Consider the following 23,773-nt stretch of genomic DNA (forward strand, 5'->3'; position numbering starts at 1 on the left):
TAGTGATGCCTTTTGGGTTAAAAAACGCGGGGGCTACCTACCAACGCCTAATGAACAAAGTTTTTTCTTTTCACTTGGGAAAACTCATGGAGGTGTACATAGATGATATGCTCGTCAAAACAAAAGAGAACACGATCTTGTTGTCCGATCTCTCCAAGGTGTTCTTTACAATAAGGAAGCATGAAATGAAGCTAAACCCCTCAAAATACACCTTTGCGGTAGAAGCCGGAAAGTTTTTAGGGTTCATGTTAACCCAAAGAGTTATAGAATCATATCCAGACAAGTGTCAGGGTATCCTCAACATGAAAAGCCTGACTTGTATCAACGAGGTCCAGCAATTAAATAGAAGGTTGGAAGCTCTATCCAAATTTCTAGCCAGGTTAGCTCTGAAATCACTTCCCTTATATTCAATCCTAAGGAAAGGGAAGTGATTCGAGTGGACCCCAGAATCCGAGCAAGCCTTTCAGGACTTCAAGATGTTTCTGAGACAGCCCCCTATACTTACCCGACCTATCAAATGAGAAGAGTTCATGCTATACTTGGCAGTAGAAAGCCGAGCCATAGCTTCAGCCCTAATCTGAGAAGATGAGAAGGGGGGGCAACCTATCTATTTCATCAACAAAGCCCTACAGGTGGCAAAGTTGAATTATCAAAAGATAGAAAGGTTTGCTTATGCCCTTATCCTCACATCTCAGAGACTTTGACCTTACTTTCAAGCTCATACCATCAAAGTCCGCATTAAGCAGCCAATAAAATACATTTTACAAAAAACGGACTTGGTAGGAAGGATGTTGCAATGGGCTATTGAGCTGTTCGAGTTCGATCTAAGGTACGAAGCTTGGACAGCAATTAAGTCACAATATGTAAGAACCGGAATAACCACTTTAATAAAATGATAATTTTAATTATCGGAAATAGGTTCGAAAATATGGATATATTATTTTGAAAATAAAAAAGTAAAATTTGAATTCAATAAATTTTCTGAGTGGGAAAATGTATCTTTTATGAAAATTTTTTCTCAAAATGCGTACTGGCACTTTAGCCGGTGGTACCGGCTCTAGTCTGTCCGGTACCGCGTTTTGAGAAAAATAAGATTTTGAAATTTTAATTTATTATTTTGAAAGGAAAAATAATTTAGAATTGAAAACCGGACGCTAATCTTAAAGGTTTTGGCCCAAAGTTGGGCCAAATGGATCTAAAACGCTAACGGGTTGGACCTATGCCCAACATATATAAATTTTAATTAATGAGCATTCATCAGCTCATTTTACCCTAGAAACAAAGAAAAGGGGCGCTGAAATCAGAGGCTCTTTTGCATCACTCTTGCCTTTTCACTCTTTGACTTTTCAACCTCACAAGATTAGCCTTTTCTCAAAACAGAAAATGACACAAGATAGCCATAACAAAGAGATCAGAAATTAAGCTTGAGTAGAAGAAAAAGATTCCAGCTCTGTGTTAGAGATGGTGCTCTGAGTGTGTGCTCTCTTTTTCTTGTCTTCAAATGTTGAAGTGAGGCCTCCTTTGTAGAATTAGCTTGCTCTACCATTTTGTTCTTCCTTGCCTCTTCCAATTTCTTGTACCATCAACACGTTGGAGCTGTCTCCAATGGCATGCAGTCCTTTTTCCATCCTGCTCTACTAACGCTGCTTGTTGGAGGGTCTGATCCACCAACCTCTGTTGTCCTTGGAGTTGTTGTCTTCCTTGGCATGCAGAGTATTTCCATTTTTGAGCCATTATAACTATTGTCCATAGCTCTGTGTTTTTGTTTTGCTCTTTCAAACTTTACTTGTGATCTTTTGTATTTTGATTTGCTGATGTTCTTCGTATAATAAAATTGTCCTTGTGTCTTGTTGCTATGCTAGAGCCACAGCTGTCCCATGATGTTGACAGATGTCCTTTTTTTCTTCTTTTTTTTGTTCCCAACTTTTGTTCGGTGCTCTCTCTCTTGGCTCATATAATAATCTGTTGCTCTTTGGTAAATAATGGGCTCATGTTGTGTATCATTAGAAGTGGCTGATGCACTATGAAATTAGACATTTTGGGCCTGCATCACTATCACCCACATTAGATAATATTGGGCTTTTAACCCAACCAATGTTTGTCATCATTTGTTTGCCCAATCATCAAACTAAGCTCAACAATATCCCCCTTGATGACAAATATGATAAAAGAGGATAATTGAAGTTAAAAATTAATTTGAATGAGTTGGGAGCACTTCCCTTTGATGTCATTCGGAGTGTGTATTGCTCCCCTTCAATGTTAGCATTTCTCCCCCTTAATTATGGCTTACTTCTTGAAATAGAAATAACTTAAAGCAGCCAATAACAATTACCAAAGCAATATATCACAGCAAATAATAACACAAAGCATAGAGCAATTAATGTTAAGCAAAGTAACACAGCAACACGTGTCATTAAGCATCATCATCCTAAGCCAAATCTAACTTTTCTTTTATTTTCTCCCCCTTTTGTCATCAAGGAGGGAAATCTAAGACCCTGCAAAAAATTTGTTAGTGGTTGAACACATGCAGTCTGAAGTAGTAGCAACATAAAGTGTTAAATTAGAGATGAGAGTAGCTAGGCATCAGAGTTGGAGTCATCGGAGCCTTCATCCTCATAGTCATTGTTAGTGGTGGTACACTCAGCTTCAATTTTCTTCACATAATTTCTGAGAATGCAAATGCGGCTCTGTCTTCTTGAGCGCAGTTTCAGCCAACCCTTTTTGGCTTGAAATTGAGTTGAAAAATAAAAATTTTGAAAAACATTGAATTTTACCGCTGTAACCTAATGAACCTTGTTTTCAGAAAATGAACAAGTTAGTTTTTGAAAAAAGATAAGTTCAAGTTAAAATAGAAAACAATGATTTTAAATTCCAAATCCAAAGTAGGCATAACTATTTTGGACACAAGTGGCCCATCTGAGAGTAGACAAGCAAACACCCCTGGCTTACTAAATCTGAAAAGCCTCCAACAAGTCCAAATAGCAACAAATTAGATTAATGAAGTCACTCATCATCTACCCAGAATAGTCTCATCTCGACCTATGAGACAAAAATCTTAAACCAAAAATGTCAGAAAATTAAGAAAACATAGATGAAGCAAGAATGCCCAGTTCAGTCCGTAATTTGCAGAACCTCTCTTCTATCAATGGTTGGGTGAAAATATCAGCCAGCTGACCTTCAGAGTTAACAAACTGAATATCTAAATTTCCATTTTGCACATGTTCTCTTATAGAATGAAATTGAACTTCAATGTGCTTTGTTCTTGAGTGTAAAACAGGGTTTTTGGAAATATTTATAGCACTCATGTTGTCACAAAATAATAGAATATTAGAAACATTCAGCTTATAGTCAGCTAATTGAGTTTTTAGCCATAATAATTGAGAACAACAAAAGGAGGCTGCAATATACTCAGCTTTGATTGTTGAAAGTGCCACTGTAGCTTGCTTCTTGCTTGACCAAACAATGAGTGATTTCCCAACAAAGCAACACATGCCACTAGTGCTTCTTCTATCAATTCTGACCCCAGCAAAATTTGCATCACAAAAACCCACTAATTGAAAGAAATCAGTCTTTGGAAACCATAAACCATAATCAGTGGTACCAAGCACATATCGGATGATCCTCTTGACAGCAGAGAGATGGGATTCCTTAGGTTTTGATTGAAATCTTGAGCACACTCCAACACTTTGGATGATATCAGGCCTTGAGGAGGTTAGATACATCAAAGATCCAATCACCCCTCTATAGCGTGTCTCATCAACATCTTTAGCATGTTCATCCTTATCAAGCTTGATATTATGATGCATGGGGGTTCCCATTGGCTTAGCACATTCCAGCCCAAACTTCTTGACAAGTTCCTTAGCATATTTTTCTTGATGAATGAATATGCCTTCTGCAGTTTGCTTGATTTGCAAGCCTAGAAAAAAGTTGAGCTCTCCCATCATTCTTATATCAAATTCATTAGTCATAAGCTTAGCAAAATCTGCACACAAATCCTCATTAGCTGAACCAAAGATAATATCATCAACATAAACTTGCACAAGAATGAAGTGATCATTATAATTATTAATAAATAAAGTGGTGTTAGTGGCTCCTCTTTGAAAATTATTTTTCAATAAAAATGAGCTAAGCCTCTCATACCAAGCTCTAGGAGCTTGTCTCAAATCATATAAGGCTTTAGCCAACTTGAAAACATGATTAGGAAAATTTTTGTTTTCAAATCCAGGTGGTTGAGCCACATAAACCTCTCTATCTATTATGCCATTGAGAAAAGTACACTTTACGTCCATTTGGAATAGCTTGAAGGTACAATGAGCTGCATAAGTAAGGAGTAATTTGATGGCTTCCATTCGAGTTACAGGTGCAAAGAATTCATCGAAATTAATCCCTTCCTCTTGATCATATCCTTGAGCAACCAATCTAGCTTTGTTTCGGACAATGGTTTCATCTTCACCCAATTTGTTTTTAAAAATCCATTTAGTGCCAGTGACTTTCTTTCCATTTGAGTGAGGCACTAATGTCTAGATCTGATTTTTCTCAAACTGCTGCAATTCTTCCTCCATAGCTAATACCCAAGATGGATCAGCAAGAGCTTCTTGTATATTTTGAGGTTCAATCTTTGATATGAGAGCTAAGTTGTTAGTTTTCGCTCTTTTCAAAGATGATCTAGTTGATATTCCTTTGGAGGGATCACCAATTATGAATTTTTCAGGATAATTTTTCAAAAACTTCCATTCCCTGGGCTTTCTTGTTTGAACTGAGGATTCAGGTTCCTCTTGATCAACAATGGCTTCTTTTTCTGTAGCGACAGGAGATAATTCCAAATTGTCTCCTGCAGAATTTGAGTTTTCGCTGCTGACAGGTGCAACTTCACGAGAACTTGAATTTTGAGGAACTGGCTCAGCATTCTTGGACAAATCATCTTCAAAACCTGAAATCATCAATACAAACACTAGGAACAGAGTTAGACTCACAGAATGTGACATGCATGGTTTCCTCAACAGTTTTGGAGTTCTTGTTATAAACTCTATCCTTGCTATGAGTGGAATAACCAAGAAAAATGCCTTCATGTGTTTTAGGATCAAATTTTCCTAAATTTTCTTTGATATTCAGTATGAAACACTTGCAGCCAAACACATGAAAGTAACTAAGATTGGGAGGTTGCCCTTTCCAAAGTTCATATGGGGTTTTCTTCAAAAACTTCCTAATGATGGTTCTATTTAAAACATAGCAAGCTGTATTCACAGCTTCAGCCCATAAGAACTTGGGAATCTCATATTCACATAACATTGCTCTAGCCATTTCTTATAAACTTCTATTTTTTCTTTCTACACACCATTTTGTTGAGGTGTTCTAGGATAAGAGAAGTTATGTGATACGCCTAATTCATCACAAAAAGATTCAAAGGATTGATTTTCAAATTCCTTGCCATGGTCACTTCTAATTGAAACAATTTTTAAACCTTTTTCATTTTGAATCTTTTTGCTAAATTTTTGAAAAACAGAAAATGCTTCATGTTTATGAGCTAAAAAGAACACCCAACCAAATCTAGTATAGTCATCCACAATTACCATGCCATAACTCTTTCCTCCAAGACTTTGAGTCCTAGTTGGTCCAAACAGATCAAGATGTAACAACTCTAATGGTTTCTTAGTAGATACATCTTCCTTGGGTTTGAAAGAGGTTTTTATTTGTTTACCCATTTGACAAGCATCACAAATGATGTCCTTATCAAATTTTATATTAGGAAGACCTCTAACTAAGCCTCTCTTTATAAGCTTAGAGATTTGGAACATGCTAGCATGTCTTAACCTCTTATGCCACATCCATTTTTCAGATTCCATTGAAGAGAAACAAGTTACATTATGAACTTTTAGATCATCTAGAGAAATACCATAAACATTGTCACTTCTTTTGGCAAAAAATAAAATAGCCCATGTTTTCTCATTTATGACTCTACAATAAGATTTTCTAAAGGTTATAGCATATCCAAGGTTACACAATTGACTTATGCTCAATAGATTATGCTTTAACCCATTAACTAAAAAGACAATATCAATGCAAGTAGAAAAATCTTTGCCAACCTTACCAATGGCAATTATTTTACCTTTACCATTATCTCCAAAAGTGACAAATCCTCCATTATACTTGTTGAGTTTAATGAAGAATGTATCCCTTCCGGTCATATGCCTTGAACATCCACTATCAAGATACCACATGTCCATTTTCTTCTTGGATGTAAGGCAAACCTGCATGTTCTTCAAATAACCTTAGGTATCCAAATCCATTTGGATCCTTTGATGTGAAATCTTCTTGGTTGCCCAAAAGCATTAAAATCATGAACAACTATATAAAATTTACTATTATTACCAAAAGACTTGAGAAAGATGAAACATTGAGGAGGATCATGACCATTTCTGTTGCACTCGTAGCAATGATTCTTGCCCATTGATTTCTGAGATTTGCTGAATCCTTTTGGTTTGAAAAACTTGGAAGAGAAGGATTCAGGTTTTTGAAAGTTTTGTTTGAAAACAGATTTATTTTTCTCTTTGAATCCAAGTCCAGATTTTTCAGATGCAAACCTTTGACAAGCAAGTAGTTTGTTCAGATTTTGAGAACCTTGAACAAATTTTGCTAAGTCTTCATTCAAATTTTTTATTTGTTCATTCAGCTTTTTGTTTTCAAAAATCAAATCAGTGGAAGCAGTAACTTCATGCTTGAGTTTGAATTTCTCTAATTCAGCTCGCAAAGCACTATTTTCTTCTTTTAAAAACTTTTCATTACCAGTTTCGGAAGCCTTAACCTTTTTCAAAAGAAGATCATTTTCTGTCCTCAATGCCTCGTTTTCTTTTTTATATTTTGCATACTTATCCAAGAGTTTCTTAGAGTTCACAGAAATATCTTTGATAATGTAGTGCAGTTCATCAATAAACAAGTCAGAAAGATCTACCTCATTTTCATCATCATGATCTGCTATCAGACATAGCTGAGCTTCTTGATCTGTGCTCTCTGAGCTGGTGTTATTTTCCAAGTCCTCCCATGTTGCCATCATCACCTTCTTTTTGTCTTTCTTGGATTTTTTGCCTTTCTTAAGTTGAGGACAATCTGACTTGAAGTGACTTGATTCCTTGCAGTGATGGCATGTGACCTTGACTTGATCCTTCTTGGTATCTTTGGATGAAGAGCTTCCTTTGCCCTTGCTTTTGAATCTCAGTAATCTTCTCATTTTTCTTGCAAAGAGCACCATTTATCTATCTGAGAAACTGTCATCAGATTCTTCTTCCTTTGCTGTCATTCTTGATTTTAGTGCTATACTTTTCTTTTTGTCATCTTTGTCTTGAGACATGTGAGTGGTTTCATAGGCCATCAGCTTGCCTCTTAGCTCATCATAGGTGATTTTGATCAAATCATTCCTTTCAGAGATAGATGTGCTTTTTACTTCCCATTTCTTGGTCAGACTCCTCAGGATCTTTCTCTCTAAGGTTTCTTCAGAATAGCTCCTTTCCATGGCATCCAGACTGTTGATGATTATTGAGAACCTTTCAAACATTTGATCGATGCTCTCATCATCCTTCATGCTGAACATTTCATACTCCTTCATCAGCATGTCAATTCTGGTCTCCCTCACTTGCTTAGTGCCTTCATGAGTGAGTCTGAGCTTGTCCCATATTTCTTTAGCCGTCTTGCACCTTGACACTTTTCTGAATTCTTCAAAACTGATAGCACAGTGCATCAGGTTGATAGCCTTGGCATTGAGTTCAACCTTCTTCTTTTCTTCTTCTGTCCACTCGTTGTCTTCTTTTGCCACAACTTCTCCATCAGCATTTTGTTTTGTGGGAACGTCTGGTCCATTGAGGATGATCTTTCAGATGTTGTAGTTGATTGAATGCACAAAGATTCTCATTCTTTCTTTCCAGTAAGAATAGTTACTTCCATTGAAATAGTGATGTCTATTATTAGACTACCCTTCAGTGAGAGTGAAAGCCACGATGTTGGGACTCATGTTGTTGGTCATGGATCTTTACTCCAAGCTGTGAAGCTTGACTCCTTGAGATCTTACTCTTGATACTAATTGATGGTTCTACTTGAACTTGAGAAGGGGGGTTGAATCAAGTTAGCTTAAAACTTAAAGTTTCAAACTCTGTTTCAGTGGAAGCTTAAGTTGCAAGAGATTATTTCAGAAATAAAACAGAGAAGGAAAGAAGAGATAGAGGCCAGCATGTATCTTGGTTTGGATTCTTTGTGCAATGAATCCTACGTCCAGTCTCCACCACAAACCATGGTGAAATTTTCACTAATCATTCACATATTACATACACCAATACTATTGAATTACTCCTTAATTCAACTAGTATCTATCCCTAAGCTTTAATCACCAAAGCTTAGCTTCCCATAGTGCTGTCCCAACTAGAAAGGGGAATCAAACAGATTCAATCTCACCAAGTGCTAACCCAACTTGGCAAGGGGAACTAATCCTAGTTCATAAACCCAACTTACATCATAAATCAGTGGCTCTTTTGCATCACTCTTGCCTTTTCACTCTTTGGCTTTTCAACCTCACAAGATTAGCCTTTTCTCAAAACAGAAAATGACACAAGATAGCTATAACAAAAAGATCAAAAATTAAGCTTGAGTAGAAGAAAAAGATTCCAGCTCTGTGTTAGAGATGGTGCTCTGAGTGTGTGCTCTCTTTTTCTTGTCTTCAAATGTTGAAGTGAGGCCTCCTTTATAGAATCAGCTTGCTCTACCACTTTGTTCTTCCTTGCCTCTTCCAATTTCTCGTACCATCAACACGTTGGAGCTATCTCCAATGACATGCAGTCCTTTTTCCATCCTGCTCTACTAACGCTGCTTGTTGGAGGGTCTGATCCACAACCTCTGTTGTCCTTGGAGTTGTTGTCTTCCTTGGCATGCAAAGTATTTCCATTTTTGAGCCATTACAACTACTGTTCATAGCTCTGCATTTTTGTTTTGCTCTTCCAAACTTTACTTGTGATCTTCTGTATTTTGATTAGCTGATGTTCTTCGTATAATGGAATTGTCCTTGTGTCTTCTTGCTATGCTAGAGCCACAGCTGTCCCATGATGTTGACAGATGCCCTTTTTTTCTTCTTTTTTTTTGTTCCCAACTTTTGTTCAGTGCTCTCTCTCTTGGCTCATATAATAATCTGTTGCTCTTTGGTAAATAATGGGCTCATGTTGTGTATCACTAGAAGTGGCTGATCCACTATGAAATTAGACATTTTGGGCCTGCATCACTAGCACCCACATTAGATAATATTGGACTTTTAACCAACCAATGTTTGTCATTATTTGTTTGCCCAATCATCAAACTAAGCTCAACAGAATTGATTTGGGTATTTTTTTATAGTGATATGTGTTTGATTGATAAGGTACATGAAGTGTAGGATTGGGAATTTGGTGTGTTAGATTTGGTTTGGTTTTAAATTTTGGAAAAATAGAGAATCTTGTGAATAGTAAAAATATGTTTTTGGTAAACTTTGACAGATCATAACTTGATCCTCGGTTTTTAAAATTGAGTGAAATTTGTTTTAAATTAAATATGATTTCAAGAGCTTTAAAATGATATGAATTTTAAGAAAAATAGATTTTTGTAGAGTAAGTTATGAACGTTTAAAGTTCGGTGTTTAAAAATGAATTCTGTAACTTTGAAAATTTGCTAAGTTTGGCGAGGGCATGCATACGCGGGTCCCCCATACGCGAGCGTGCGAATCTGTTTGGCACCTATGTGTATGTGACATCTTGTATGCATATGCGGAATGGGCAAAATTTTAAGTATGCATACGCATACATGGGCATGCATACACAGAGACCCATGTTTTGTTGAAAAATGATTTTTTCTTCACTTTTAAGTGTTCTCTAACTTTCCAAACTTCTTTAACTTCTGCTTAAGACTTGTGGCTAGTAATTAGACCTTAAGATTATTATAGATGGGTTTATGATTTGAGATTAGTAATTTTTTTAGTTGTGGGTTTAGAGCCGGTGACATAGGTTTTAGAGGGTTTATGTAATTTCTAGCTTGAATTAGTGAATGTTGAGTTGTGAAGTATATGGTTGAAGAGATTTTTGAGAAATGGAAATGCTTTTTATGAATTTGAGAAATTGAAAACCAGTGATGATTATGATAAGTTGAGAACTTGGAAAGGAATGATAAAATTATTGGATTATATAAGAGTGTACAGAGCCTATATCTCTGGCGTGGCAGTTTTTCTGCTGCAAGAGTGTGCAAGGCCTATATCCCTGGCATGGCAATTTTTCTGATGCAAGAGTGTGCCAAGCACTATAACCTTGGAATGAATTATGGTGAGACAGTTGTTGTTGTTTCCTTCTCTGCTGCATGAGTGTGCAGGGCCTATATCCCTGGTGTGGCAGAAAGGTGACATCCAAAAGGATGTGTCGAGTTGGCATTCATGGACTGACAAGTGATATCCCGAGCCAATAGGATAGACATTCATCATATGCATCTCTTATGTGCTTGTTTGCTTTGATTACTTGTAGTTTGCCTAAATGTATAATATGCCTACTTGCTTCTTGAATTACTTGCTATACATGAATATTACCTATGTATTACTTGTTTGTATATACTTGTGTTTGTCTGGTGTTGAGGAGGATCAAAAGGTGGTGGCAATGGGATCGCACGGAGGTTAAGTTGGCGAAGAATGTGGGATACAGTGGTGTGGTTTGGTATTAGTTAGAAATCCCCTAAGTTTAGATAACCCGGTTTACTTGTTTATGGTTTAAGTTATTTATCTCATTAAGCTTGAATATCTGTTTGGCGTGAAGTTCTAGGATTGCCTTCGGCGTCCCAAAACCTTACATCTTATATATTGGGCACTGTTACCATACTAAGAACCTCTGGTTCTCATACTATATGTTGTTGTTTTTCAGATGCAAGTCGTAACCTACCTCGGTGAGTTGCGAGATGGTGACGGAGCGGAAGATCTTATGCTCTCTATCTTTTGTATTTTGATTATTTTGTTGTAGTACTTTCTCTCACTTTTTATTTTAGACTTATAGCCTTAGAGGCTTGATTTGAGAGATAAGTTGTATAAGCTGTTTTACACTTCTAAAACTCTTTTATATTTCAGTTTGGCTAGCCGGCCTAAACTTTGCAGGCTATGACTAGTCCTCTTTTAGGCACATCATACTTATATATATATATATATATATTGTTAATTTAATTATTACCTTGTGTATCCTGGAGCTATCTACAAGATTTTATATGTATTATGTCTTGTTCTGTTTGTACCCACGCGTTTAGTTACCGTGTGTGAACGCTTCACGTTTCGTAATTTCGCTTTATGCGACTTTGAGCTTTTATTCCTTCATCGGGCTTCTAGTTATATAAATTCTTAGATATATATTATATATTATAAGCTTTAGAACTATCGTGGCACTTTGTTATTCTTTACTTTACGGCTAGAGGTAAGGTTTAGGCTAACGGGATGTTACATAATACCTGACTGATTTCGTCGCCAAGTGCACCGAAAGCCCAGGAGATCCAGCTACATGGAGTTTATACGTAAATGGATCATCAAACAAAGCCGGAAGCGGGGCATGTGTCATTTTAGAAAGCGACCAAGGAACTCAGATAGAACTTTTTCTAAGGTTCGAGTTTCCTGCTTCCAACAACCAAGTAGAATATGAGGCCTTACTTGCTGGCTTGAAGTTGGCTAAAGAAATGGGGGCTGAGAAATTGATAGTGTTTAGTGATTTGCAAGTAAAAACTTCGCAAATTAATATTACCTAACAAGCCAAAGACCCCACTATGAAGAAGTACTTGGATGAAGCCCGAAGACAACTGGCACACTTTCTAAAAGGAGAGGTCCGACATATAGCCCATGAATCCAATGCCCGAGCTGACACCCTTTCCAAACTAGCCATCACCAAGCCAGGGGACAATAATAGAAGTCTTATTCATGAGACTCTACAAATACCATCAATATCAAAAGAGGAAAACAATCCAGAGGTATTAACCATATCCAATCAAAATTTAGGATAGATGACCCCTATAGTCAACTACCTCAAATTTAATGTCCTCCTCAATGATAAAAAAGAAGCCAGACGGCAAAGAGGGATCTGAACACCCCTATTAAAATGCCCCCCGACCTTCAACACAAAGAAAGTCTTAGAGGATGTGCATAGTGGCATATGCGAAAATCGCTTAGGAGCTCGGTCACTAGCCAAAAAAGTGATTCGAGCTAGCTTCTTCTGGCTGACCTTACAAAGGGAGGAGGCCGAGTTTGTTAAAAAAGTGCCCACTTTGTCAGAAACACGCCAACTTCCACGTGGCACTAATTGAAGAGCTTATCAGCGTCACCTCACCATGGCCATTCGTAAAATGGGACCTCGATCTGCTCGGACCATTTCTGTAAGCTCCAGAACAAGTCAAATACCTTATAGTAGGGATTGACTACTTCACCAAATGGATCGAGGCAGAATTTTTACCAACTATCACCACCCAAAGAAGTCATAAATTCTTATATAAGAACATTGTCACAAGGTTTGGAGTTCCACACTCGACTACCATGGACAATGGGACTCAATTCACTGACTCAACCTTTAGGAACCTAGTGGCCGACCTAAAAACAAAATACCAATTCACATCGGTAGAGCATCCTTAGGCCAACGGACAAGCTGAAGCCGCCAACGAACAGAATGAACTCACCAACAAAGTCATATTGGCCGGGTTAAAGCGCCCACTACAAGATGCGAAAGGAGCTTGGGCTGACGAGCTCCTTTAAGTCTTGTGGGCATATCGGACCACCCCGCACTCAACAACGGGGGAGTCACCTTTCTGAATTACTTACGGAATGGAAGCAATAATCCCATAGAGATAGCTGAAGAATCACCTAGGATTATATTCTACAACAAAAGAGCCAACTTCCAGGCATAGAAAGAAGAGCTCGACCTTCTCTCTAAAGTCCGAGAAAGAGCTCGGATTAAGGAGGAAGTTCTAAAGCAAATGATGGCTCTAAGATACAACCAAAAGGTGATCAAAAAGAGCTTCGCCACCAATGACCTCATTTGGATCTGAAACGACATCAGAGTACAAAAATTGGGAGAAGGAAAGCTGGCTGCTAATTGGAAGGGACCTTACAAAATAGTTGAGGTCCTAGGCAAAGGTTACTACAAAGTGTCTGACCTCCAAGGGCAGGAGCTCCCGAGGTCTTGGCACGCTTGTAACCTAAAGAAGTACTACAGCTAAGTAGAAAACCTCATATATTGGTGTACTCTTTTTTTCAACTATAAGGGTTTTTTAACGAGGCACTAGCATGAGGACTAGGGGTACCCAAGCCCCTAGTACGCAGATTTGTAAAGGAATTTCCTAATTATTAATAAAAAAAATTCCTATTTCTTTCTTCAAAAAGTTTCCTATTTGGAATGCATTAATTTAAGCTCGAAAAACTGTGAAAATCATTGTCCGACCTCAAATGATCGGCAAGATGAAGCGACGAGGTACAAGTTAATGTAAAACGTTATGTAAACAACTCGTACAAAGCAACCTCAAGAAGGACAGATAAAAAACAAGCTGTAAAAGCAACTTAATAAACGCTGACTACTCAAAGTCAGAACTATGAAAGGAAACTCGTAACTTAACAAAAGTTGCTAAGGCTTAAAAGTCAAAACAAACTATATTTAACTACAAGAACATAACTTCGTTTTAGAAAATAGAAGGGTTCTATGTGATATAAAAAGAACAGCTTTAAACATTACTTCATGAAAAAATTGTGGAAACAACTAAAATAAAAGGTAAAAGTGTTCAGGAAAATTACCAACTATTACAAAAAATCAAATGTCATAAAACCCACAGATCGGGTCATTCCATACATCTAAAAACGAAAAGGAACCTAAGACTTCCCGCCAAAAAGGGGGTTAAGCTCTTCGCCCATGGCATCATCTTTCCATGGAACAAGAGGACTCAGGGGGTGCATAGAAACAGGCATGACTGACGGAAGGAGAAGAAGAGACCTCCACATTAATGACCTCGGGAGAAACCTCGGCCTGAACCTCGGGAGCAGGGGAGACTTGGCCAGCTTGAGCCTTTAGATCAGACACAGGTTCCTCGGCTTCATCTTCAGGAGCAGGTACGATCTTCTCGTCAACAACCACATTGTCCATGCTAAATAGGAAAAGATCTAGGTCAGGGATGAGGACTTGAACTTGAGCTTTCAAATTTTCAAACACCCCATTCATCCCGCCGACCACATGCTCCTGAAGGTCGGCATGCTCCTCACGGCAGTCTTCAACTCCTCCCGAGTATCAACCAACTCTACGTAGGTCTGAGAATAACTTTCTCTAGCCTTCTTCTTTATTTCCTCTGCCAACAACGTGCAGCCTCAGCTTTCATCGCCCGAGAACGGGCCTTCTCCAGCTCCAACTTTAACCTGGCATTCTCTTCCTCCAACTTTGACTTCAAACCATTCACTCTCTCTGCCTCAGCTCGGGCAGAATTGAAGAAGGCCTGAGTAGCGTGAACAGGGGTCTATTTTAGAGCCTTAGCCAGAGCAGTATTCACCCCCGCTATACGGATACAGTTATGAGTCATATGGTGAAGGTGATTCTGGATAGTCACATCGTTCATAGCTATCTTACTATTGGGCAGGATATTCCTTTCACTCTAAGCAAATCCATCAAAATCTTTGTCGTTAATACTTGGCTCCCCAGAGGTCTTCTGTTTCTTAGGGGGAGGCCCTCGAGGTGACGAAGTACCCGAACTCTCCAAAGTTGGGTTGGGAGTAACCAGGCAAATGACTGGAGTGGGAATAACCTTCTTCAGAGTAGTCGCACCAGAACCCGTCTTCTTAGGAGAAGGTCGGGAGGAGGCACCCTCGGTCTCCTGACTTTGAAGGCTCTGAGCTACTACCATCTTCTTCGTTTGCTGTAGATACCTCATAGACGAAGTCTTCAAAGCCATAGTCTCTGCAAAAGAAGAAAACACGATTAAAAACAATAAAGTATAGACTGAGAAGTTATAAAGGTTAGAGGTCGGGTTTGCTACCTAACTCGGACCGGAGTTGACTGGGGTCTCCTAAAAACCTCTTTGTGTCCAAGTGAGGAGCTCGACCCCAGAACTCTTGCAACACATCCACGAAGGCTTTTTCAACCTCATCTAGACTATCTTTGGAATATTTAGTTATTACATGATGTTCTTGTTAGAAAATGGGAAAGGAAGGCTCATCACTCTTACATAAGAAACCGACATAATAAAATCTGAAGATTGGAAGATGGACATGGAGGATGGCTTTATAAAGATCAGGAGATTGGTGAGCAGACACAACAGTTTTACCAAAACTTTTTTACCTCAGGTAATCCGATTAATCCTGACATACTTTTGGAAGATTTGATGCCTAAAGTCACTGGTAGTATGAATAGAAATCTCCATAGGCCATTAACTAACCCAGAAATCAAGAGGGCAGTTTTCTTTATCTCTGTCGAAGCATCCCCAAGGGATGATGGGTTCTCGGCTAAATTCTTTCAACATTTCTGGGGTATTATTGGTTAGGATGTGAAATCTGCAGTTAAAAGTTTCTTTTTAGGAGGAAGACTTCTAAAAGGCTTCAACCATACCCAAATTTGCTTAATTTCAAAAGTGAACAATGCTTCTTCTATGCAACAAATTAGACCGATATCTTTAAGCACCACATTCTACAAAATAATCTCAAAAATTCTTGTGCATAGAATGCAGTCAGACAAGAATTATAAGTGAGAATCAAAGTGCTTTTATAAGGGGAAGACTCATAAGTGACAATGTGTTGGTTACCCATGAATGCATGCACTTCCTAAAGAATAAAAAAACTGGGGATTCTGAAATGACAATGAAGCTTGATATGAGTAAGGCCTACGATTGAGTGGACTGGAGTTACTTGTGGTTTATGTTGGAGAGATTGGGCTTTGGAAGAAGATCGATAAGGTGGATTTAGGAGTGTGTAACAACAGTTTCGTATTATGTTATTGTGGAAGGCCAACTAATGGATTTCTTTAGACCCGACAGAGGACTCCGACAAGGAGATCCTCTTTCACCCTACCTATTCCTCATTTGTACAGAAGAATTTTCCCATCTGCTCCACAAGAAAGAACAGAGTAACATGTTTCATGGTCTGAAGCCGAATGTTAGATGCCTTTCAATCAGCCATTTACTCTTTGTTGATGATTCAATTTTATTCAGTAAGGTTAATCCTCTTAGTTGTGACAACCTACTCAGGCCATTATTAGATTACGAAGCTGTCAGCAGCCAACAAGTGAATCTAAACAAGTCTTCAGTTTTTTTCAGCAAAAACACTCCTTTATTAATTCGAGAACAACTAGCTAAGACATTGGGTATTCCTATGTTAGTCATTAACAGATCAAAAAAACAAACCTTTGACTATATTAAGGAAAAAGTTTCTAAAAAGTTACAACATTATAAACGTTCCCTATTGTCGGCAAGCGGGCAAGAAATTCTTATTAAGGTAGTTGGTACAATGGTTCTGATGTACACTCTTAGTTGTTTCAAGTTCTCGGATACGTTGATTGATGAGCTTCATCAACTTATAATGCGATTTTGGTGGGGACAGCGAAACAATAAAAGAAGAATGCACTGGATAGGTTCAGATGTGATGTGTATGCTAAAAAGATTTGGTGGAATGTGTTTCAAAGATCTGAAAGCATTTAATCTTGCCATGCTTGCTAAGCAAGGGTGGCGCTTGATCACCAGAGAACATTCACTAATGTTTCAGATATACAAGTGTAGATATTTCAAATTCTCCTCCTTTAAGAAGGCAGAAATTGGTTCCAACCCTTTTTGGGCTTGGAGAAGTCTTATAGAGGGAAGAAAGATTCTGAAAAAAAAGTCTTAAATGGAAGATTGTATTTGGAATGCTTATTCAAATTAGGGAGGAGTCCTGGTTCGGTGACATACCACCATTTAGAGTCTCTCAAGACAATAACCTAGACCCAATTCTAATTTGGGTGAAACAGTTATTGACAGAGGATGTAAACTGAAATTGGAAATGTATCAACAACAATTTCAACCAATCAGAAGCTCAAATTATCTATCGTACTCCCAAAGGACATGAAATAGATAAGTTAATTTGGAGTAAGGAAAAGAACGACATTTACTTAGTGTCTATAGGGTATGATTTAGCTTTCTATTTTTACCATGTCCATGAGCAGCAATTAGATCACAGATTCAGAGCTTCAAAGCTATGGAGTGCAATTTGGATATTAAATGCCAACCAAAGAGTATTTTCTATAGAAGATAGGTCATGATGGCTTACCTACCATGTCAAAGATCCACTCTAAATTGTCCCACGTATCTCCAATTTGTCTTCGGTGCGATCGTCAAGAGGAGAGTGCATTCCATTGCTTATTTGCATGCCTAGTCTAGTTCCGTCAGAGCACCAACACCAAGTTCCATGGCAATGGATGAAAGAGAGCCTAAACCTAATTCAATCAAAGAGCCACAATAAATAACTAATTTTAGAATTCATATCCACACTTTGGGGCATATGGAGGGCAAGAAATCTACTGATATTTGAAGAGAAAAGAGTCTCACCTGAGAAAATTCTGTCTCAAGCGAAAAATGCTGTAAATAGAGTTTGTCACTTTATCTTCTCTGTCAAGATGATCTTCCTTTTCTTTGAACATTACGTTTTTTTTTTTTTTGGTCGATAGATTAGACAACTTCCAATTTTAAATTACACACTCATACACACTACACCCACACATATATGATATTCTCTTTTTGATCAAATTTATATTATATAAGGCTTAAATTCAAGACCTCTTAGTAAGAAAGAGGAGCACATGCAAGAAAAAGGAGCACATGTCACTTGAATGTTCAATTTTTTTTTCCTCTGAACCTTAAAGGCTTTTTTTCTAGACTATTCTATGTTTGATTATGCTTTTGGAAAAACCCATTTTTGATGTACTGTTGTCCATGTATTAGACCAACTTTTATTTTCTATTGGAAATAAACTTACCTATTTTTGATTAAAAAATATTTATTTAATAGACGAGATCAAATATTTTTATTTAAAGACATTTAAAAAACGTTTTAAACGTGCGCCTCAGTCTCGGCCTTACAATATAGTATATCTATCTAGTTTCAGAATCACCATTATCTATCGGTCAGATTCCTTGTAGTGCTTAATTATCAACTTTAGTTAATTTAGGCATATATCAGCCTTCAAAGGTGTGAGAATTACTATTACTTTTGAAACTTCAAAGTGTATACAAAGTGATCCAATAAATTTACCTAATAAAAGATTGAACATTATTAGATATGAAAGAATCTTTACTTGTGCAGTATGAAAACTGACGAGGCTTTAGAAAAGGAAGCTTAGCAACAGAAAAAAAAATTGAAAGAAGAATTATAAGCATTGATAAATAGGGGTGGCAAATGGGTTGAAATTTGTTGAGTCAGTTCGTGTAACCCGTCAAAGAAAATAAATTAGGTTAAAAATTTGAAACTGCCATATTTAAAAAGCACATTTGATTTGCACGGTTTAATTTGTGGGTTTTAGCAAGGTAAAATAGACTTCTTCGACAAGTCAGGTGTTTTTTTTGTTTAGGACCATTTTTTTACAAATTTTTATGATATTATTGATTTATAAAAAAATGAAAATGATAACTAAAAATGTTCTAAGTTATATTTTGGATTATATTTTATGTTTGATTGATTATAAACTTAAAAATGTTTAATTATATATTTTGGACAATATTAGTTTTGCTTTGGATAAAGTTGGTTTTGTTATTTTATTTTAAAAAATTTAGTTTATAATTATGTTTATAAAATATTTATAATTATAAAATGTGAATTTAGAAATTATAATTTTTTTGTTGTCTATAAAATTATAAATTTATTGAAATGGTTGAAAAATTATATATATTATTGTTTAATATTTAATAGTTTATTAAAAAAAAACTGACAGACTTGCTCCGCCAACCCGCTAATCCGCCATTAGATAGAACGGAAGAGAAATTTAGGACCATCTCATTAGATGGGACGAGACGAACTTCCTCATTTGCCACCATTATTGATGAAGAAGAAGATTAATTGTATTAATCTGAGATGTGTGTATGAACTGCACCATTAGATATATTTGTACTAATAACATAATTGTGTAGCTAAAACAACAAACCATTCTTGGTTTTCTTGATCCTTCACACACCCCTTCAAACTACAATGTGAACTACATGTGACAACCTCTTGTTCATTTTGTCTCGAACAATTTGAATGTCAAATTGGACATGTTTGGAACGCTGGATTTGCAGTCAACATTATAATGCTCATGGTGTCACGGAGAATTTTTGTTGGTGACGTGTGAAGTTCAATTCTTAATTCCAGTAGTTTAATTCTTAAATCATTTTCTTGGTTGATACATGACACATCAATTAAAAGCTGTTTAATATATATATATATATATATTATATATATATATATATATATATATATATATATATATATATATATATATATATAATATATACAGTAATTACATAATATTTTTTATTTAAATATTAATTAAATGAGTATGTTAATTTGCTCCCAATAAAAAGAGCGGAGCGCACAGCTCACTAAAAAAACCTCTTATTAGAAATAAGATCTACAGTCTAAAGTCTAAACTAATAGATTTTGGATTTTTTATTTAAACAAATTTAAAAAATAATTATTTCTAGACGTACACAATAGAAATCATCATGTTACATGCAAGATGCAACTATAAGCATTTTTCATCCCATTTTAGATTTAAACCATTTATATAAACATAACAAAATGAACAGTTAACATTTGTCTAATTTATAAGGAGTGTATGTAATACTCTTTATTTAATAAGAAATGCTTAAGAATAAACCCTAAAACACTAGTTACTATTTAAAAATTTTGAAAAACCTTAAAAGATAAATACTTTTTTTGACGAAAAGATACATATTAAAATAGACAAATACTTTGAGAAAATAAACGGAAAAAAAAAACATAATTTACTGTAAAGATATAAAAAAAGAATGTTAGAGAACTAATAGAATTTATTATTTTAAATTAATAGTCAATTAATAAAATTTAAAAGTATAAACAAAAATATGTTATAAAATTATTAGACTAAAATAATTAAATTAATAACTATACATATTTGTAAAAAAAATAATAAATTCTGTTGACACTTAAATATTTTTCTATATAAAATCTGCTATGGAAAGGTAAAAAATAACTTAGGTTTGAACATATAAATTGTACGAATACAGGCTTAAAAAAATAAAAATGTTATTCGTACACTAAAATCAGCCATTAAAATCAATCACTAATATATTTGTGTATGAATACAAGTGTAGTTTAATTTATTTTTAATACATATTTATATTCTAATATATATATTTTACACTGTTAATTGACTTTAATTTTGGTAGCTAATTTTAGTGTACACGTATCATAGCCGTTAAAAAAGTTTAACTTATTACCGTTTTATATTTATAATTTAAAAGGTTTAAAAAATAGTAAGGTTAAGTACGATTTTGATCCCTAAGATATAGGTCGAAAATTTTTTTCGTCTCTAACCTTTTTTTTATACAAAATGGTTCTAAGGTTTAACTTAGTTTTAAAATTATCCCTAAGGTTTAACTTGATTTTAAATTTTTGACAGCAGATGTAGAGGCAGAGGTAGATAGTGGATAGCTGCTTCTTCTTCTTCCATTATTCCCCCTTCTTCTCTCGCAGGAGGAGAAACATTCTCCTTCTCTTATTTTTTTTATTTTATAATTTTTTTATTATAGTTAATTTGGTCCAAAATTTTAAGATTTAAATAAAAAGGACAATTTTAAAACTTAGTTTTAAATTTTAGGGACGATTTTGTATAAAAAAAATTAAAAACAAAAAAAAATTTCAACTTATATTTTAGAGATCAAAATCATACTTACTCCCAAAAAGTAATTTGATCCAAACTCTCTAAGTTTACACAAATACTAGATCACTTGAGCAATAATAGTTTCTAATAATATACATTTGGTACTCATTATATATTTTGTTTCTAACAAGTCATAGGGTTGTAGGCCATGAAGTTTGGGTAGTTGTGAGGAATTTGGGGTATTTATGTGTTTGATGACCAACTCATCAAATTTGGTTCAAAAGTAAAAGCTAATAATTAATAAGAGGAGAAAAGATGAAGCATGTGAAAAGTTGTTTTTGTTCAGGTGAAAGGTTTCATCATCCAGCCTGTTCTCTTTTTCCCAACTTCTCTCTTCCAATTTTCCATTGGATAATCATTAGTGGCCACATCTATTTGTTTCCTAAAACTTGTGTTATTCTCTTTTAGGTTTCTTGTTTCTTTCTTTCTTGTATTTTAGAAGTTCTCTCTTATTATTATTATTATTATTATTATTATTATTATTATTATAAAGAAAAGTTAAGAAAGGTCTCATTTGAGTTATAACTTATAATAAGAAATTTAGATTACAGAAAATCTACACATATAAGTCTTTTTCTTATACAAGTCTTACAAGTCGTGAATACAAGTTATCTCTAAAACGCTCTTTTCTTTGGACGTATGTTTTACACGCCTGCTTAACAGATTTGTAAATCAATCAACGCGCGAATACATAACTTCCTTTTTTAAACGGATTTCGTTTCCTTTTTCCAATTTCTTCTGCGTTTCCTTGCGATCTCTCTTCGATCTCTTTCGAGCTTTTCTCTGTGCATTTTCCTTCGTGTTTTAGCTTTGTTTCTCTCTGCCTTACGTGCTTCAGATTTTTTGTTTTGTTTCGCGTTTGAAGATGATGGATGATTCACCTTCAGATTCTCAGGTGAACCAAAGCGAAGTGAATTTTGAAACTGAATCCAATGAAGTTCCAGAGGTGTGATTCAGATTTAGTTAGTAATTGAATTTGAATTTGAATCTGATTAATAAATTTTTGATTGTGTAGCTGAATAATCTGTGAACCTTGCCTGTGATATTTGCTTTTTGTTCTTCTTTATTTGAGTTGAATCTAATGCATTAGTTCTCCTTAGAATTAAAATAATTTTGTCTATTTTATATCAGGCATTCGGTGTAGATCAGAAATGATTGGGTGCATTTAAGGAATTTTTGGGTGCATTTGCAGTTTATTACAGTTTATTATTTAAGTTGAATTGTCTTAGTTTCTGTTTTAATATAGTGTCTTTTAGCAGACCTCATGTGCATTTGATGACAAGTTTGTGCCCAAGGTTGGGATGACTTTTAAAACCCTTGACGAAGCTGCAAAATTCTACAAGGATTATACAAAGGTTGCAGGTTTTTCTACAAGAGTTTGGTGCACAAATAAGAAGGAAAACGAAATTATGAATCAATTGATTACATGTACTAGAGAGGAAAAATGGAAATCGAAAATATCTCTGACCAAGAAGACAAATCCCTCAGCTGGTTTAAATTGTCCTGCAAGAATTTATATACACGTATTGAAGGATGTTGGTATTTAGATCATTTCGAAGGTCGTGTTGCATCATTCGCATCCTTACTATCCAGATCAAGCACAGATGCTCAAACAGCACAGGGAATTAAGAATGTTCGTGCATCGTACAATAGAGAAGAACAAGGAAGCCGATATCTGTAAAACCCGGTTAATTAACGGCTAATTAACCCATAAATGAGAATTTATTCTAGAAAGCCTAAAATGTGATTTTTATGGCTAAATGTGATAGAGGAGATTGAGACGAGAATTTTGGTACCAATTTTGTAGAATTCGGACCAAGATTGGACCGAACGGGCCAAACCGGGCCAACCGGACCCAAAGTGGGCCCTTGGCCCAACATAACTTAACCAAAACCCTAGTTTTCAGCACTCTCTCTCCTCATTTGTTACACACACAAGCTGAAATGGTGGAGAGGAAGGGAAGAACATTCTCTCAACTTCTCTCTCTCACTTGATCTTCAAATCACCATAACTTTTGATCTAGAGCTCCGATTGCCGCCCCGTTTGCGGCCACGCGTTCACCGCGGAGAGCTCTACAAAACCCATATAATCAATCTTGAGGTAAGCCACACCTTGCTGTTCGAAATCTCAGCCCTATTTTCGAGTTTCATGGGTTAAATGTTGAGATTTTGGGTTCTTTGATGTTATAGGACCCAACTCTCTTGAAGGAGAAGGTTAATCTTGTCTCCTTGGACCTTGGGTGTGGTAAGATTCTCAACCCTAGTGTATTTTGTTGTTTTATGATGTTGGGTTTTGAGATGTTGTGTATGGGTATGATGGTTGTGGCTTAGGTTGTGTATATGTGAATGTTGGAGCTTGATTGGTGATTTTGAACAAGCTTGGAAAGGGCTTGGTGGTGAAAAATCTGCTCTTGGAGGTGTTGAGGCCTTGTGAGCTTGAGGATAAGTGGTTTAGAAGTGCTCCGGTGGAGCTTGGGAAATTCGGCTAAGGTATGGTTTCGGTTTCCCGTATCTAATATGTAATGTGGTAGGAAATACTTAGGCTAGAGGCCCTAAGATAGGCATTGAATGGTTGAAGTTGTTGAATGATTGAGATATATGGTGTGGTCATATATGTGATGATGAGTATTGATGCCTTGATAGTATGATGTATGAGAAATATGCATGTTGAGATATATGCTTAATGATTGGTTATGGTTGAATTGTGGGTGAACCATGTTGATTGTGAGTATGATGTTGATTGTGTACAATAATGGTTTATTGGAATTGGTATTGTTGAAAATTGGCATGAGGAATAGTATATGATATGTCAATAGTTTGAGTTGAGCCACTTGGGTGAAGTGGGCTAAAATGATGTTAGTGATTTGGTATA

At 36.0% G+C, this 23,773-nt stretch overlaps 1 protein-coding gene across 1 annotated transcript; it reads right to left on the reverse strand.

The window, feature by feature from the left end:
• Window positions 1-3,077: 3,077 nt before the first annotated feature.
• LOC130957553 (uncharacterized mitochondrial protein AtMg00810-like) lies at window positions 3,078-4,349 on the reverse strand. Its single transcript, XM_057884398.1, has 3 exons — window positions 4,277-4,349; window positions 3,389-4,033; window positions 3,078-3,199 (listed from the first exon to the last, which is right to left on the reverse strand). The coding sequence occupies exons 1-3, from the start codon at window positions 4,347-4,349 to the stop codon at window positions 3,078-3,080; spliced, it is 840 nt and encodes a 279-aa protein (XP_057740381.1).
• Window positions 4,350-23,773: the final 19,424 nt, after the last annotated feature.

Source organism: Arachis stenosperma, chromosome 10, assembly GCF_014773155.1.
Source record: "Arachis stenosperma cultivar V10309 chromosome 10, arast.V10309.gnm1.PFL2, whole genome shotgun sequence".
In the NCBI taxonomy this organism is placed as follows: Eukaryota; Viridiplantae; Streptophyta; class Magnoliopsida; order Fabales; family Fabaceae; genus Arachis; species Arachis stenosperma.

What these genes read in the sequence shown, in the direction of transcription:
- LOC130957553 (XM_057884398.1), bottom strand. Translation starts at nt 4,349, where the DNA reads ATGGAAGCCATCAAATTACTCCTTACTTATGCAGCTCATTGTACCTTC. An exon ending in ATTCCAAATGGACGTAAAGT is followed by an intron (nt 4,034 to 4,276) that starts GTACTTTTCTCA and finishes TTCTTGTGCAAG; the next exon opens with TTTATGTTGATGATATTATC. An exon ending in GTATATTGCAGCCTCCTTTT is followed by an intron (nt 3,200 to 3,388) that starts GTTGTTCTCAAT and finishes ATGGAAATTTAG; the next exon opens with ATATTCAGTTTGTTAACTCT.